General features: G+C 41.1%; 1 protein-coding gene across 1 annotated transcript in view; it reads right to left on the minus strand.

Moving 5' to 3' along the window:
- Positions 1 to 6792: 6792 nt before the first annotated feature.
- gabbr2 (gamma-aminobutyric acid (GABA) B receptor, 2) overlaps positions 6793 to 17555 on the minus strand; it is a 362077-nt gene continuing 351314 nt past the window's right edge. The window contains exon 19 of the mRNA XM_014142790.2: positions 6793 to 7170. Within this exon, the coding sequence (XP_013998265.1) occupies positions 7005 to 7170 (166 nt within the window). The 3' untranslated portion in view covers positions 6793 to 7004. The remainder of the gene's footprint in view (positions 7171 to 17555) is intronic.

Here is a 17555-nt window from a genome sequence, read left to right on the forward strand (position 1 = left end):
AATAGAAGCATGGATGAGTCTCTCTGTATCAGCCTAAGAGAGAAACGGCAGCACCTTGGCAATGCTCCTCATGGTAAAAGCTATTTTGGTCACATTCCTAATGTGTGATTTGAAATTGAGTTCAGAATCTAAAATAACACCGTGTTTTTTTACATGGTGTTTTATCTTTATTGCCCGTGAATTAAAATGTTAAAATAGTTTATCTAGACTCACAATTTAAAGCAAGAGTGACTGGTCTGACATCGAACTCCAGAAATGTAAATATACCTTTTATGAGAAAGGGCATTGGCAAGATTAGCACCTGTGACCTCCTGGTTCCTATGCCAGTGCCTAGTCCACTACGCCAGCGAAGGGGAGGGCACCAAACTAGTTTTTTTCACATTTATAAAGCTGTTCAGTAAATTAGTCATTCAGAATATCAGAAGATTAGAAATGTCAGTTAAGTATGTTGGGTAAGGTTGGGCCAAAAAAAGCTGCATCAGGATTCAAACTGGCAACCTTGGCCTTTTCTCAATTAGATTTGCTCAACTCCTGTGTCCTCCCTCCTCCCTCCTAAAACACATTTAGCTGGTTGTGCAATATATTTTATAGATAAAAGGATTAGTAGCATATCGTTTTTAAATGTTTGCATGCTTTTCTCCTTCGAGAAAATAATAGCTGATTCAAAGGGGATGTGGCAGATTTCAAAACTCTTCCGCAAAGGACTCCGGTAGGATACACTTGTGCTTCCTCGCCAAAATGAGGCTTTCGAGGAGGACCGTCTTCCATTTACCTACTAACAAATTGACACACTGTGTCATAACCCGTGTTTAACACCCTCCAACCGGCCTCCCTGCAAGCATTTTCTTTATTTTACTCTCACCTGTAAACTCCTTCCACTAATCTGTCACTAAGCTCTGCCCACTGAGCATTCATCCAACCAATCAATTCGTCCCGGACTACCTCCGGAAGTGTTCAGGAAGATCTGTAAATAATTGCACTCCATTCTTTGTGGTCATGCATTAATTTGGACTCCTCCTAGAAGGGTTCTGAGGTGAAGAAACAAAGTAGCTCATGAATTCTTAAAGGTTCAATGCAGACTTTTATCTCAATATGAAATCATTTCTGGGTAACAATTAAGTACCTCACAATTAAAATGGTACAAAAATAAACAAAATAGCTTCTTAGCAAAGAGCAATTTCTCAAGCAAGAATTTTGCTTGGAATGTCTGTGAGTGGTCTGAATGGGGATGTAAAAACTGAAAACTAGCTGTTATTGGCAGAGGTTTGGAGCTTTTTCTTTTTAGTCTATTATCAAATGTACTGCCTCAACTCCATCCCACCAAAACAGGCTGAAATTTCAGGCGGTCTTTTCAAACAGCTCTTATTCTAAAAGGGCATTATCATAATTTTCACAGTATTATTCCAACCTCAACCTCATACCTCATTCAGATTTTTCAGGGGGTGCTGCAGCATCCTCAGCACCCCTACTTCCCGCGGTTATGCATAAAACACAGGACAGTCACGTTTTGAGTGCAGTGGGCCTTTAAACAATCTTGCCTTGTGGATAAAACAGTTGTTTTAATTGCCGTTAAAATGAAGATAACTAAGCTCCAAATCCCAAATAACAAAAACATACACTGTGCATTACTTCACTTCCATTTTCTTAAAAAGCTAAATGTTAAGAGGGTTAGACAACAGTACATCAATAGGTCTTTGAATATGGGCACAATGACACAATCTCTGAAGTTCTTTAACCTATTTTCCATTTTTAATAGATCAAAACAAACATTTTATGGATTTATTTTCAGTCTCACTTTATTTAACGATGATGTGAAAAGTAAAGGCTGTCCATAACATTCACACTATTAAAGAAGGCTGTTCAAAACCCCCGATAACAACCAATGGTTCCAAAATGTTCTTGTGTTCCAGTGTGATACTTATTTTATACAAGTTTTCATATCTATCTCAACTGTACATACCATAGTTACAGATACTGTAAATAAAAAAGTTTCCATTGAGTTCCAAGTATCATCATGGGTGTTGTGAACGTCAAGATTTCTTATGAACATAAAGATTTGTATATATAGTTCTCTATCTTTCTGGAATAAGAAAACAAGTTATTGCCCCTCTCATACATATATTTAGCATTTAAAATAAGGTTAATATTTTTGATTGAACATAAATTCTACAATGTTTGTATGGTATACCACATATGAAATTGACAAAAACAGTTACAGAATGATTTTTTTTTTTCAACTTTATATATATTTCTCATATTCTTATATTTTGGGACATATACATTTTCCAGAAACCCTAATGACAATATATACAAATATATGAATATATATATACAGTACCAGTCAAAAGTTTGGACACACCTACTCATTCAAAGTGTTTTTCTTTATTTTTACTATTTTCTACATTGTAGTATAATAGTGAAAACATTCAAACTATGAAATAACACATATGGAATCATGTAGTAACCAAAAAAGTGTTAAACAAATCAAAATATATTTTATATTAGCCAACCTTTGCCTTGATGACAGCTTTGCACACTCTTGGCATTCTCTCAACCAGCTTCATGAGGTAGTCACCTGGAATGCATTTAAATTAACAGGTGTGCCTTGTTAAAAGTTAATTTGTGGAATTTCTTTCCTTCTTAATGTGTTTCAGCCAATCAGTTGTGTTATGAAAAGGAAGGTCGTGGTATGCAGAAGATAGCCCTATTTGGTAAAAGACCAAGTCCATATTAGGGCAAGAACAGCTTTAATAAGCAAAGAGAAACGACAGTACATCATTACTTTATGACATGAAGGTCAGTCAATCTGGAAAATTTCAAGAACTTTGAAAGTGCATTCGCAAAAACCATCAAGTGCTGTGAGGAAACTGGCTCTCATGAAGACCGCCACAGAAAGGAAGACCTAGAGTTACGTCTGCTGCAGTGGATAAGTTCATTAGAGTTACCAGCCTCAGAAATTGCAGCCCAAATAAATGCTTCACAGAGCTCAAGTAACAGACACACCTCAACATCAACTGTTCAGAGGAGACTGTGTGAATCAGGCTGTCATGGTCGAATTGCTGCAAAGAAACCATTACTAAATGACACCAATAAGAAAAAGAGACTTGCTTAAGCCAAGAAACACGATCAATGGACATTAGATAGGTGGAAATCTGTCCTTTGGTCTGATGAGTCCAAATTTGAGATTTTTGGTTCCAACCACAGTGCCTTTGTAAGACACAGAGTAGGTGAACGGATGGTCTCTGCATGTGTGGTTTCCTCCGTGAACCATGTAGGAGGAGGTGTGATGGTGTGGGGGTGCTTTGCTGATGACACTGTCAGTGATTTATTTAGAATTCAAGGCACACTTAACCAGCATGGCTGCCACAGCATTATGCAGCGATACGCCATCCCATCTGGTTTGCGTTGTTGGACTATCATTTGTTTTTCAACGGGACAATGACCCAACACATCTCCAGGCTGTGTAAGGGCTATTTGACCAAGAAGGAGAGTGATGGAGTGCTGCATCAGATGACCTGGCCTCCACAATCACCCGACCTCAACCCAATTGAGGTGGCCAACAAGTGCTCAGCATATGTCGGAACTCCTTCAAGTATGTTGGAAAAGCATTCCAGGTGAAGCTGGTTGAGAGAATGCCAAGAGAGTGCAAAGATGTCATCAAGGCAAAGGGTGGCTACTTTGAAGAATCTAAGATCTAAAATATATTTTGATTTGTTTAACTCTTTTTTTGTTACTACATGATTCCATATGTGTTATTTCATGGTTTTGATGTCTCCACTATTATTCTACAATGTAGAAAATAGTAAAAATAAAGAAAAACCCTTTCATGAGTATGTGTGTCCAAACTTTTGATTGGTACTGTATATGTGTTTTCACCTTTAAACTGAAAGAAACAGAAGAACTGAGGAATACAGAATATTAGCATATATAAGCAGTGCATTACGAGTTATTATGAGCCCTTTAATTACCAACATTGCATTTGAATAACTTTGTAGATGTAAAAAATGTAAATTAATAATAGAAAATTAGGGCACATTGCAAAGCAAAGTAACAATACCTGATCACCAGCATTTGGCATTTTGTAATAACAATAGAAAGTGACACAGGTGCCGGGAAAGTATATATATTTTTATATCTTATTGACCGTTCTATAGGTTCGTTCTGATATAGCTAGCCAAAGCTATTAAGTGTTGTACATTTTTATGGCACTCAGCATCTTGCAGCAAGTGTAATGCTGCATGTCATTTACATTATATTGTATGAGAGGGGGATTTCTCACAGAATTGTGGCTTTGACTGATTGATGATGTACTCTTGAAGAATGTGACCAGTCTGCGGAACAACAGGTTTGCAGAACTAAAAGCAAAGTAAAAAAGAAATACAAAATAAAAAAAAACTGACTTGGAGTGAGAAGAAACAACAGAGTGAATTTGTCATGACAGTTGCAAAAACAGAGGTTACTCTTATGTGAATATACATTTTATTTCATGCCATCTTGAGAAAGCCAAATACCAAATATTCCATACGTACATCGACACCATCAGGGTATCAGCAAATTTTACAGAATCACATATAACGTAATATATAAAATGTGTTTTTTTCTGAATGAACAACCAGACCCAGTGTCTCACTTATGGAGGAGAAAGAAACCTTTTGGCTTCATGGAAGGTCTGTGCTGCTGTGTTGCTGCTCTGGACAGGGTATCCTTAGCCCCAATTGGCTCCAGGCTAGGGGGAGGAGCTCAGACAGGAGTTACATATGGATGTGTCCAATAGCAGACCTGCTCCTCCCCTACCCATCGCTCGTCCTCCAATGGGTTTCTCCTTTGCGGTGGCTGACAGACATCATCAGTGTTCAGATGCCAGGTCCAGCTCACAGAGCAGCCCACTCTCTGGAGTGGAATTGTCCCCAAGTTATCTATCTATCCCACACTGTACAGTATGTCCCAGGTGTTGGAGCGTTGAATGGGAAAGAAATCATGACAGCTTGTACAATTTACAGATGCGTTACAGATGCTTGTTTAGTTTAGTTTGCCCAGCCCACACCACCAGCACTACCTACTGGAACTGCTGTATACTGTGGCTCCTGCAGGCTACAGGATACGACTACAGGCACAGTGCTCAACAAACGTCTTTTAACCAAGACACCAATGGTGAAATATATGCTGAAACAAATCTATTTAGACTTCTTATGATGATACGTAGCTTATTCATGGATTTTGTCCACTTTTGTGTTTTTTTTGTGTGACAACAGTTGTACAAATAAAATAACGTTAGCTAGCTATGTCTACGGCCCTTTTTACAACAATAAATGACCTTTGGGCCGACTACACAGAAAAACATTTTAAAAGCAACTATGAGTTATGTTCCACTGTTGCTAAGTGGCAGGTGATTTTTCACAACATCACTGTATAGTAGACCTGCCACGATATACAGATGCTTCTCTCCCAGTCTGTGGTGCCATTGTTTCTGTGACTGACAGTGCTGGGGTCTCCTGGATAGGGTTCACATACGGCTCGCATGCATCTTCCACTTGCCATTTTGGTCATTGAAATTCAGATTTACTGATTGAAACAACTTAAAACTTAATTTCACTGTTTCGAAACTACCAATGGAACCTAACTGACAAACACACATCCTTGTCACTCTTCACTATCTGCATATATTTCTTGTCAACAGAACTTCTTCCCGAGTTTGTAATCTCAGTTTTGCACCACTTTTGATGCTGCCTGACCATGCACCTATTTCATTGACTTATGAAACATATGGTCATTACAAAGCCTCTCCTTCAGCCTCACAACAGTGAGGTAACAGAGCTTTGGGTTCTGCTTTGGGTGGTCCCCACTCCCTACATAGACATGACAGTTTCTGGACCATTTACACTGGTGGGGCGAAGACCAACCAGTTGTAATGGAAGCTTGCTGGTCTTCAGACTGATCTTTGGCAAAGCCTTGTCAGGACACCTAACACCACTAGGATACGGTGAGCACTTTACCTAAATGTGTGTATCTTTCTGTGTTTGTGTAGGTGACTATTTGTTTGTGTTTATGTCAACAAATGTACTGTACATAGAGTCACATTACTATTAGTTCCTGGAAATCTATTCTGTTTGGTTCTGTTGCCCTCTAAGCCCAGAATTGCATGAACCTGTACTGTAGCATGTCATGCTTGTTAGGAGACAAATTAAACTATGGGAGTTGAAACACATTAAAGACCTATGAAACGAGATAGTATAATCTTTAAGAAAAACGAATGGTGCAAATTTAGCAAAGTGGAAAATGAGCTGTGTGAAAGTTAAAAGAATTGGCCGCTGGTGCCTTACTTCTTGCCAATGGCCAATCCATTTAACATAATTAACATACTACAATGATGCAGTAATATTACACAAACCAATTTGTCTTACATTTTGTAGGATGCCCGTTTTTAAGTTTTTATATGGGTTTTTCAGGACCTACGCTGATACAGACCTGCCCCCCATCCCTCCATATGTTAATTCACAGCATACTCAATCAAAGGTTACGTTAAGTCAAAGTCAGTATGATATTTACATGTTTGTTCACAATGGTGAATTTTGATGAATCCTACGTCAGTCCGATCTGGAACTCCTTTGTTCCTATAGTAACACCTAACACCTTCTAGGCATTGAAGTAGCGAAATACTCAAGTTTTGACAAGTTCACACATAGTCAAGTGTATGGCAAAAGAAAAAAAACAACAACATAAAACCTTCCGAAGCAGATACGCTAGGTCAGGTCTGGTCCTCTGCTGCCTTGGAGGGTGGGGGGTGGGGGGGTGGGGGGGGGTATAGCTGTGCCCTCTCCCCTTTCCCCGACCCATGGTTCTAGAGAGGGGGTCTAGAGACCGAGGCATGAAGAGTGGATCAAATTTCCCCCTCCCTGGTCCAACACACATACTATTCCACTATCGCTGATGACCTCAGTCACAGTCTGCTTGTTGTTGTTTTTTACACGGATGTCTTTCTTGGTAGCGCCAGGGGCGACTGATGCTCACAGGCCTGAGACCATGACCCGGTAGGATGGCGGCATGTGTCTGTGCCGCGGGCTGGAGCTGGGGCTGGCGTTGGGGCTGGTACAGCTGGCGTCCACCCCCCCTATGGAGGGTAGGTAGGCATGGTGCAGGATGGGCAGCTGCAACGACAGCCTGCGCTGTATGCTGTGGACGGAGAGAGAAAGAGAGAGAGACGTGGTGATGAGTGACATAGCATTTTAAGCATAATTAAACATCATTATATTCACCTGACTAAATAAAGGTTTACATTGAAGAATTATTTTTCCCATGTGTGCTGTCAAAGTGTTAAATCCTCTAAATATATATATATTTCTAAATCTCTGTGGTGCTACATTGCATACATACTGTACATACAGCACAGTACAAGTAAAAGTACTATTTAAATCCAGACAGCTTCTGTTTGTGCTGTTTTACTCTCAATAATTGAAATTGGCTTTTTGTACATCACCACGTGTGATTAAGTTTAAAGTTTTTTTTAAAGCTCTAACTCCAACAATGATGCAGTAATCAATATCAATGTAGTACTAAAAATAACATGCTAGAACAAAAACACACAAGATATAAAATAAGAAGAACAAGATAAAGTAAGTAAGCATACAATATACAGACACAGTTCCAGTACCGTATTTACAATGTGCAGGCATACTGGATGGATAGAGGTAGATATGTATAGGGGTAAGGTCACTAGGCATCAGGATATATGATGAACAGAGTAGCAGCAGCATATATGATGATTGTATGTGATTGTGTGTGTGTAGAGTCAGTATAAATATAAGGTATATGCAATGAGGGCCCATGCCAAACCATTTCAACCTCCTGAGGGGAAAGAGGCGCTGTTGCGCCTTCTTCACGACTGTACGCGTGTGTGTGGACCATTTTAAGTTCTTAGTGATTTGGAATCTGAGGAACTGGTAGCTCTCGACCCACTCCACTGCACTCAACGCAATCTCACATTACATGACACATTCGGAGTACTATTTAAAAAATGTCACATACAATAAAACAACATATTCTTTCGCTTTTAGTACCCTAGTATGGGTATTCCGACACGGCCAGTGACTTCTCAATTCTCACTGGCATTACCACTCACAGTCAAATAGACTTCCTGGTCCCTTCACACGGCCCTCCCCCCATACTGTAACACACCAGAGAGCCTCTCTGGTCCTTTCATCCCCACCCCCCACAGTAACACATCAAAGGGTGGGGGTCTTCTTCTAACCCCAATCCCCCCTCAAGCATCACTGACCATAGGGGAGAATTGGGACGAAAGTAACACTTTTTGTTTTTTTCCTAATTACTCAGAGATCGATAGAGCTAGAGACACCAAATGTTATGACAAACAACTTATACAGGTCCTCTACCATTAGCAACTGTAATTTAATTTCTAGGGTAAATGAGTTGAAATGAAATAGACCGAGAACAGAACTACTGTAACGTTACTTTTGTACCTGCAGGCGGGGCGGGAGTAACACTGCCTTCGGATGGAAGTAACAGGTGGTGAGAAGTGCACACTATCTGTGTTATCTCCATGTTTTGTATCTTCTGGTTTGTAATGCTCATTACGTTCAACCAATGTACTATCAGACATCATTTCATGTTTGTGTCAATTTGAATAATTATTTTGCCTTACAATATTAATTAGACTAAAATGGATCCCATAATAGGTAAATTAACCATCATTTTTTTATCTCACTTTAATAGGAGTGTAGTAGGAGATGATTTTCACTATTTACGATGAGTATTCATGCTTAGCCCTATTCGTGCCCAACTCATGCTTAGCTCCAGCTGTTCTTCTCATGCGCATTACTTGTGTCTTTATAGAATAAACCGCCTTCATTCTCTTCACAAACGGAAATCTCATCATGCTTATCACATTTCCATGTCTTGACAAAAGGTAATTGACCACCAGAATCAGAAAGATATATATTTTGAACCACTGAACTGTGTACCAAACTCACTGAAAGTGGCAGTAATAAAGCCTCTCTTGAAAAAGCCAAATCTTGACCCAGAAAATATAAAAAAACTATCGGCCTATAATCTTCCATTCCTCTCAAAACTTTTAGAAAAAGCTGTTGCGCAGCAACTCACTGCCTTCCTGAAGACAAACAATGTATACGAAACGCTTCAGTCTGGTTTTAGACCCCATCATAGCACTGAGACTGCACTTGTGAAGGTGGTAAATTACCTTTTAATGACGTCAGACCGAGGCTCTGCGTCTGTCCTTGTGCTCCTAGATCTTAGTGCTGCTTTTGATACCATTGATCACCACATTCTTTTGGAGAGATTGGAAACCCAAATTGGTCTACATGGACAAGTTCTGGCCTGGTTTAGGTCTTATCTGTCGGAAAGATATCAGTTTGTCTCTGTGAATGGTTTGTCCTCTGACAAATCAACTGTACATTTCGGTGTTCCTCAAGGTTCCGTTTTAGGACCACTATTGTTTTCACTATATATTTTACCTCTTGGGGATGTCATTCGAAAACATAATGTTAAATTTCACTGCTATGCGGATGACACACAGCTGTACATTTCAATGAAACATGGTGAAGCCCCAAAATTGTCCTCGCTAGAAGCCTGTGTCTCAGACATAAGGAAGTGGATGGCTGCAAACTTTCTACTTTTAAACTCGGACAAAACAGAGATGCTTGTTCTAGGTCCCAAGAAACAAAGAGATCTTCTGTTGAATCTGACAATTAATCTGGATGGTTGTACAGTCGTCTCAAATAAAACTGTGAAGGACCTCGGCGTTACTCTGGACCCTGATCTCTCTTTTGAAGAACATATCAAGACTGTTTCAAGGACAGCTTTTTTCCATCTACGTAACATTGCAAAAATCATAAACTTTCTGTCCACAAATGATGCAGAAAAATTAATCCATGCCTTTGTTACTTCTAGGTTGGACTACTGCAATGCTCTACTTTCCGGCTACCCGGATAAAGCACTAAATAAACTTCAGTTAGTGCTAAATACGGCTGCTAGAAACCTGACTAGAACCAAAAAATGTGATCATATTACTCCAGTGCTAGCCTCCCTACACTGGCTTCCTGTTAAGGCAAGGGCAGATTTCAAGGTTTTACTACTAACTTACAAGAGATTACATGGGCTTGCTCCTACCTATCTTTCCGATTTGGTCCTGCCGTACATACCTACACGTACGCTACGGTCACAAGACGCGGGCCTCCTAATTGTTCCTAGAATTTCTAAGCAAACAGCTGGAGGCAGGGCTTTCTCCTATAGAGCTCCATTTTTATGGAATAGTCTGCCGACTCATGTGAGAGACGCAGACTCAGTCTCAACCGTTAAGTCTTTACTGAAGACTCATCTCTTCAGTAGGTCCTATGATTAAGTGTAGTCTGGCCCAGGGGTGTGAAGGTGAACGGAAAGGCTGGAGAAACGATCCGCCCTTGCTGTCTCTGCCTGGCCGGTTTCCCCTCTTTCCACTAGGATTCTCTGCCTCTACCCCTATTACGGGGGCTGAGTCACTGGCTTACTGGTGTTCTTCCATGCCGTCCCTGGGAGGGGTGCGTCACTTGAGTGGGTTGAGTCACTGACGTGGTCTTCCTGTCTGGGTTGGCGCCCCCCCTTGGGTTGTGCCGTGGCGGAGATCTTTGTGGGCTATACTCGGCCTTGTCCCGTGATGGTATGTTGGTGGTTGGAGATATCCCTCCAGTCGTGTGGAGGCTGTGCTTTGGCAAAGTGGGTGGGGTTATATCCTACCTGTTTGGCCCTGTCCGGGGGTTTCATCGGATGGGGCCACAGTGTCTCCTGACCCCTCCTGTCTCAGCCTCCAGTATTTATGCTGCAGTAGTTTATGTGTCGGGGGCTGGGATCAATCTGTCACATCTGGAGTATTTCTCTTGTCTTTTCCGGTGTCCTGTGTGAATTTAAATATGCTCTCTCTAATTCTCTCTTTCTCTCTTTCTTTCTTTCTCTCTCTCGGAGGACCTGAGCCCTAGGACCATGCCTCAGGACTACCTGTCTTGATGACTCCTTGCTGTCCCCAGTTCACCTGGCCGTGCTGGTGCTCCAGTTCCAACTGTTCTGCCTGCAGCTATGGAACCCTGACCTGTTCACCGGACAAGCTACCTGTCCCAGACCTCCTGTTTTCAACTCTCTAGAGACAGCAGGAGCGGTAGAGATAATCTCAAAGATCGGCTATGAAAAAGCCAACTGACACTTACTCTTATGTTACTTACTTGTTGCACCCTCGACAACTACTGTGATTATTATTATTTGACCATGCTGGTCATTTATGAACATTTGAACATCTTGGCCATGTGCTGTTATAATCTCCACCCGGCACAGCCAGAAGAGGACTGGCCACCCCTCATAGCCTGGTTCATCTCTAGGTTTCTTCCAAGGTTTTGGCCTTTCTAGGGAGTTTTTCCTAGCCACCGTGCTTCTACACCTGCATTGCTTGCTGTTTGGGGTTTTAGGCTGGGTTTCTGTACAGCACTTTGAGATATCAGCTGATGTAAGAAGGGCTATATAAATACATTTGATTTGATTTGATGTGAGAAACTGATCCATCAAGTCAATTAAGGCATAAATCTAATGATGTCATGAACAATTTTCAAACATTCAGTCACTTGTTGATATTCTGCGAACATTATAAAAGCAATATGAACTAGAGGAGACAATGGCCTGTGCTTTAAGTTTTATTTTATTCCAGGTCATCAGTTTACACTGCGTTACTTTCGCCCCACCCATCTCTCCTGTAACTTTTCCCAGGCTAACACCCAAGACTAGCTAGCATGATACATGAAACCTACGGTGTAATCAGAAAGTATTCAGACCCCTTCACTTTTTCCACATTTTGTTATGTTTTAGCCTTATTCTAAAATGTATTAAATTGTTATTTTTCCTCTTATCAATCAACACACAATACCCCATAATGAAAAAGCAAAATCAGTTTTTTTTTGAAATTTTAGCAAATGTATTAAAAATAAAAAACTATTCAGACCCTTCACTCAGTACTTTGTTGAAACACCTTTGGCAGCAATTACAGCCTCGAGTCTTCTTGGGGATGACGCTAGAAGCTAGGCACACCTGTATTTGGGGAGTTTCTCCCATTCTTCTCTGCAGATCCTCTCAAGCTCTGTCAGGTTTGGCTCTGGACCACTCAAGGACATTCAGAGACTTGTCCCGAAGCCACTCCTGTGTTATCTTCGCTGTGTGCTTAGGGTCGCTGTCCTGTTGGAAGGTGAACCTTCGCCCCAGTCTGAGATCCTGAGCACTCTGGAGCAGGTTTTCATCAATGGTCTCTCTGTACTTTGCTCCATTCATCTTTCCTTCGATCCTGACTAGTCTCCTAGTCCGTGCCGCTGAATAACATCCCCACAGCATGATGCTGCCACCACCATGCTTCACCGTAGGCATGATGCCAGGTTTCCTCCAGACGTGACGCTTGGCATTCAGGCCAAAGAGTTCAATCTTGGTTTCATCAGACCAGGGAATCTTGTTTCTCATGAGCTTAGTCTTTAGGTGCCTTTTGGCAAACTCCAAGCGGGTTGTCATGTGCCTTTTACTGAGAAGTGGTTTCCATCTGGCCACTCTACCATAAATGCCTGATTGGTGGGGTGCTGCAGAGATGGTTGTCCTTCTGGAAGGTTCTCCCATCTCCACAGAGGACCTCTGGATATCTGTGAGTGACCATCAGGTTCTTGGTCACCTCCCTGACCAAGGCCATTCTCCCCCCCTCCTAATTGTTCCAGTTTCTAAGCAGCTGGGGCCGGGCTTTCTCCAGAGCTCCTTATGGAATAGTCTTGGTGTTTCCAAATTTCTTCCATTTAAGAATGATGGAGGCCACTGTGCTCTTGGGGACCTTCAATGCTACAGACATTTTCCAGAGATCTGTGCCTCGACACAATCCTATCTCGGAGGTCTACGGACAATTCCTTTGACAGGTGTGTACTTTTCCAACAGACTAAACAGACCAGGCTAGGGTTTGGGGTTTGAGAAGTTAATCAGAGAAGTAAAAAATTATTCCTTTAAAGCTTCCTTTTTCTTAATCTAAAGGCACAACCTAGATTCGAGCCAATGTCTTAAGTACTCCAATTTTGTGAAAGTGACATATTTTAATTTTCGGCAAAAACAACTTTATATCGAAGGAGTGCCTTTGATTTGACGGCCTGCACAGGCGCAGTTCGTTGCGAGACGACCGTTAGACCAGATGACATGACATCGCTTACAAGTGTGATCGGGGATTTCTATTGGAGAAGCAGTTTTAGCTTAGCTGTAGTTTTATCTTCATGCTGTACTGTCTTTGACTAAACACAACTCTACAACCAAAAAACACTTCAGAGTCTGTTTTTTTCTTCTTATAGTACATTGCTCAAAACCATTTTTTGTTTATAACTTGGCGAAACATGGTCAGACTGGTCTGTTTTTTTGGAATGTGCTGACTTCACTACGTCATTCCAGCTTTTGTGTTATCTGTGAAAATGGGCAGTTCATTTCACCCCGTTTTACTTTCGTCCCTGCTCTCCCCTACACTACATCTCCTCTACTTTCCTCTTCTCTTCTCTCCCTCCCCTCCCCTCCCCTCGCCTCCTCTCCTCCCCTATCCTCTCCATTCCTCTCCTTTCCTTTCCTCTCCCCTCCTCCCCTTTCATCTCCTCCCCTTCCCTTTAACCTCTTCTCCTCTCCACTAACCCATAATCCACAGCTCTTCAGGCTTTGGGGATCGATCATCTGAAGAAAATAACATTTCATGCTTCCGCTTGGTGTGATAGCTCATATCACACGTCCCTGCTAAAGCCATCGCTTTTCAAGCCAATTGCGTAACCAAATTCCAGTTATGTAAAGATATACAGTTGGAGTTGGAAGTTTACATACACCTTAGCCAAATACATTTAAACTCAGTTTTCACAATTCCTGACATTTAATCCTAGTAAAAATTCCCTGGCTTAGGTCAGTTAGGATCACCACTTTATTTTAAGAATGTGAAATGTCAGAATAATAGTAGAGAGAATGATTTATTTCAGATGTAATTTCTTTCATCATATTCCCAGTGGGTCAGAAGTTTACATACACTCAATTAGTATTTGGTAGCATTGCCTTTAAATTCTTTAACTTGGGTCAAACGCTTCGGGTAGCCTTCCACAAGCTTCCCACAATAAGTTGGCTGAATTTTGGCCCATTCCTCCTGACAGAGCTGGTGCAACTGAGTCAGGTTTGTAGGCCTCCTTGCTCGCACACGCTTTTTCAGTTCTGCCCACAAATGTTCTATATGATTGAAGTCAGGGCTTTGTGATGGCCACTCCAATACCTTGACTTTGTTGTCCTTAAGCCATTTTGCCACAACTTTGGAAGTATGCATGGGGTCATTGTCCATTTGGAAGATCCATTTGCGACCAAGCTTTAACTTCCTGACTGATGTCTTGAGATGTTGTTTTAATATATCCACATAATTTTGCTTCCTCCTGATGCCATCTATTTTGTGAAGTGCACCAGTCCCTCCTGCAGCAAGCACCCCCACAACATGATGCTGCCACCCCCGTGCTTCACGGTTGGGATGGTGTTCTTCGGCTTCGGATTTTTTTATTAGGCCTATTTATAATTGCAACTGATGTAGCATCCTACATAAAACAATAATTTAAAGAAAAAAAGGCGATGAATGTATCTGAATGTCTGTATCGGGATAGCCTGCTGTAACGACAGAACAAACAGAAAATACTGTCAGCTTGAGACCTAAGTATCCCTGAATAAGCACTCACAATAATGGTAGTATTTGCTAAATACAGTCATATAGGCCACTAAGTGACTTACTCAATGGGAAAAGTTGCATTTCCCCTTGGACACGATCTTTTGGATGTCGTGTGAGATGGATGTGATTTTGATGCGCAGGCAGTCCTCGATTGACTTATGTAAAAAGACAGTTCCTGTCTTGAATCTATACTGTGTTCATATAGGAAAATGACGATCTGTAAGTCGATCCAAACTTTGTTAGCAAATAAAATGCAAGTTTCTTTATTGTACTGTATTTCTCTGAGCATGCCACCCAAAACGCACACAAGGACTCCGTACTCCTGAGTGCATCCCTGAGATGGCTGGATGTCTGGAATTCAATCAGCTCAGTTTGAATTGTGGTCTCATCCAGCGAGGGTATCGTTTTCTTAGCAAGGGAGGAGACTTCTCCACCTGGGCAGACTGTGAAAGGTTTACGTACAAACGCAATGGTATCCTTGGGCATGCTGTAGTCTTCAAATCTGGTGGTGAAGTTGTCTGGTCCCTCTGTCTGTCGTTTTTCAGTGTGCTGAAGTGCAGTAGCCTTCCAGATTGTCTTGTTTTGCACGCTTTGTACAAAATAATAAAATGCAGTACTACAGGATATTTCTTATCGTAGCTCTTTATTAGCTAGCTACAACTGGCATGTTCACTTATCTCCAACCATGATCAACTGACCATGACCTAACCCTCTGGGTGGTCTTAACCTGTTAGGGCTAGGGGGCAGTATTGACACGGCTGGATAAAAAACGTACCCGATTTAATCTGGTTACTACTCCTGCCCAGTAACTAGAATATGCATATGATTATTGGCTTTGGATAGAAAACACCCTAAAGTTTCTAAAACTGTTTGAATGGTGTCTGTGAGTATAACAGAACTCAAATGGCAGGCCAAAACCTGAGAAGATTCCATGCAGGAAGTGGCCTGTCTGACAAGTTGTGTTTCATCTTGGCTCTTTTTATTGAAGACTGAGGATCTTTGCTCTAACGTGACACTTCCTACGGCTCCCATAGGCTCTCAGAGCCCGGGAAAAAGCTGAACAATATCGAGGCAGCCTCTGGCTGAAACACATTATCGCTTTTGGCAAGTGGCCGATCAGAGTACTATGGGCTTAGGCGCGTGCCCGAGTCGACCCCATGCTTTATTTTCTTTCGTCTGTTTACCTAAACGCAGATTACCGGTCGGAATATTATCGCTTTTTTATGAGAAAAATGGCATAAAAATTGATTTTAAACAGCGGTTGACATGCTTCGAAGTACGGTAATGGAATATTTAGAATTTTTTTGTCACGAATTGCGCCATGCTCGTCACCCTTATTTACCCTTTCGGATAGTGTCTTGAACACACGAACAAAACGCCGCTGTTTGGATATATCTATGGATTATTTTGAACCAAACCAACATTTGTTATTGAAGTAGAAGTCCTGGGAGTGCATTCTGACGAAGACAGCAAAGGTAATAACATTTTTCTTATAGTAAATCTGACTTTGGTGAGTGCTAAACTTGCTGGGTGTCTAAATAGCTGTGATGCCATGGCTATCTACTGAGAATATTGCAAAATGTGCTTTCACCGAAAAGCTATTTTAAAATCGGACATATCGAGTGCATAGAGGAGTTCGGTATCTATAATTCTTAAAATAATTGTTATGCTTTTTGTGAACGTTTATCGTGAGTAATTTAGTAAATTCACCGGCAGTGTTCGGTGGGAATGCTAGTCACATGCTAGTCACATGCTAATGTAAAAAGCTGGTTTTTGATATAAATATGAACTTGATTGAACAAAACATGCATGTATTGTATAACATAATGTCCTAGGGTTGTCATCTGATGAAGATCATCAAAGGTTAGTGCTGCATTTAGCTGTGGTTTGGGTTTTTGTGACATTATATGCTAGCTTGAAAAATGGGTGTCTGATTATTTCTGGCTGGGTACTCTGCTGACATAATCTAATGTTTTGCTTTCGTTGTAAAGCCTTTTTGAAATCGGACAGTGTGGTTTGATTAACGAGAGTCTTGTCTTTAAAATGGTGTAAAATAGTCATATGTTTGAAAAATTGAAGTTTTTGCATTTTTGAGGTTTTTGAATAATGCGCCACGGGATTACACTGGCTGTTACGTAGGTGGGACGATTTGGTGCCACCTACCCTAGAGAGGTTAACCAATCATAGCACAGTATGATACGGCGGTAAAATGCATCCAATTATAATTCAGTATGTTTACACATATGAATATTACATCCCCCTTCTTTTAAAACAAAAGAAAAATGTTTTACATATTCTAAGCGTTTCTTTTGAATACATGCTCTGTAGTTTGAACTCAAGGTAAGTAACCATTTATATTGCATACTACACCAACTGAATCAACATAGACTCTGAACCAATGATCCAACATACTGTTACTTTTCGAACAAGGGATTCTCAGCAACTCAGCTTTCACAGTAGAAATTACATCTTAACATTTCAAACAAATACAATACCAAAGCATTTCAAGTGAACTTTCAATAACACGTTTACAGTCTGGAACTCTTTTAGGGCAGCGATCCGCCTACACCCTTTGACATTTCACAGGTCTAGGACAGCTCTGGGCTTGACCTCTCTTCCTGGCCTTGTGCGATATGATGCTGAGCATGCTTCTGTGTCAGTCATCAGTTCTTGTGGTCTTGCAGGTAAGTATGGTGTATGTTGTGCTGTGTGTGTGTTTAGTCCATCACGTTCTCTTTCAGGGGAACAGTTCATCTCATCAGTGTGTTGTTCTTTTGTGTTCAGTAGGTGATGACAATTGTGGCGGTACACCGCTCCTTCT

This window comes from Salmo salar, chromosome ssa14 (genome assembly GCF_905237065.1).
Source record: "Salmo salar chromosome ssa14, Ssal_v3.1, whole genome shotgun sequence".
In the NCBI taxonomy this organism is placed as follows: Eukaryota; Metazoa; Chordata; class Actinopteri; order Salmoniformes; family Salmonidae; genus Salmo; species Salmo salar.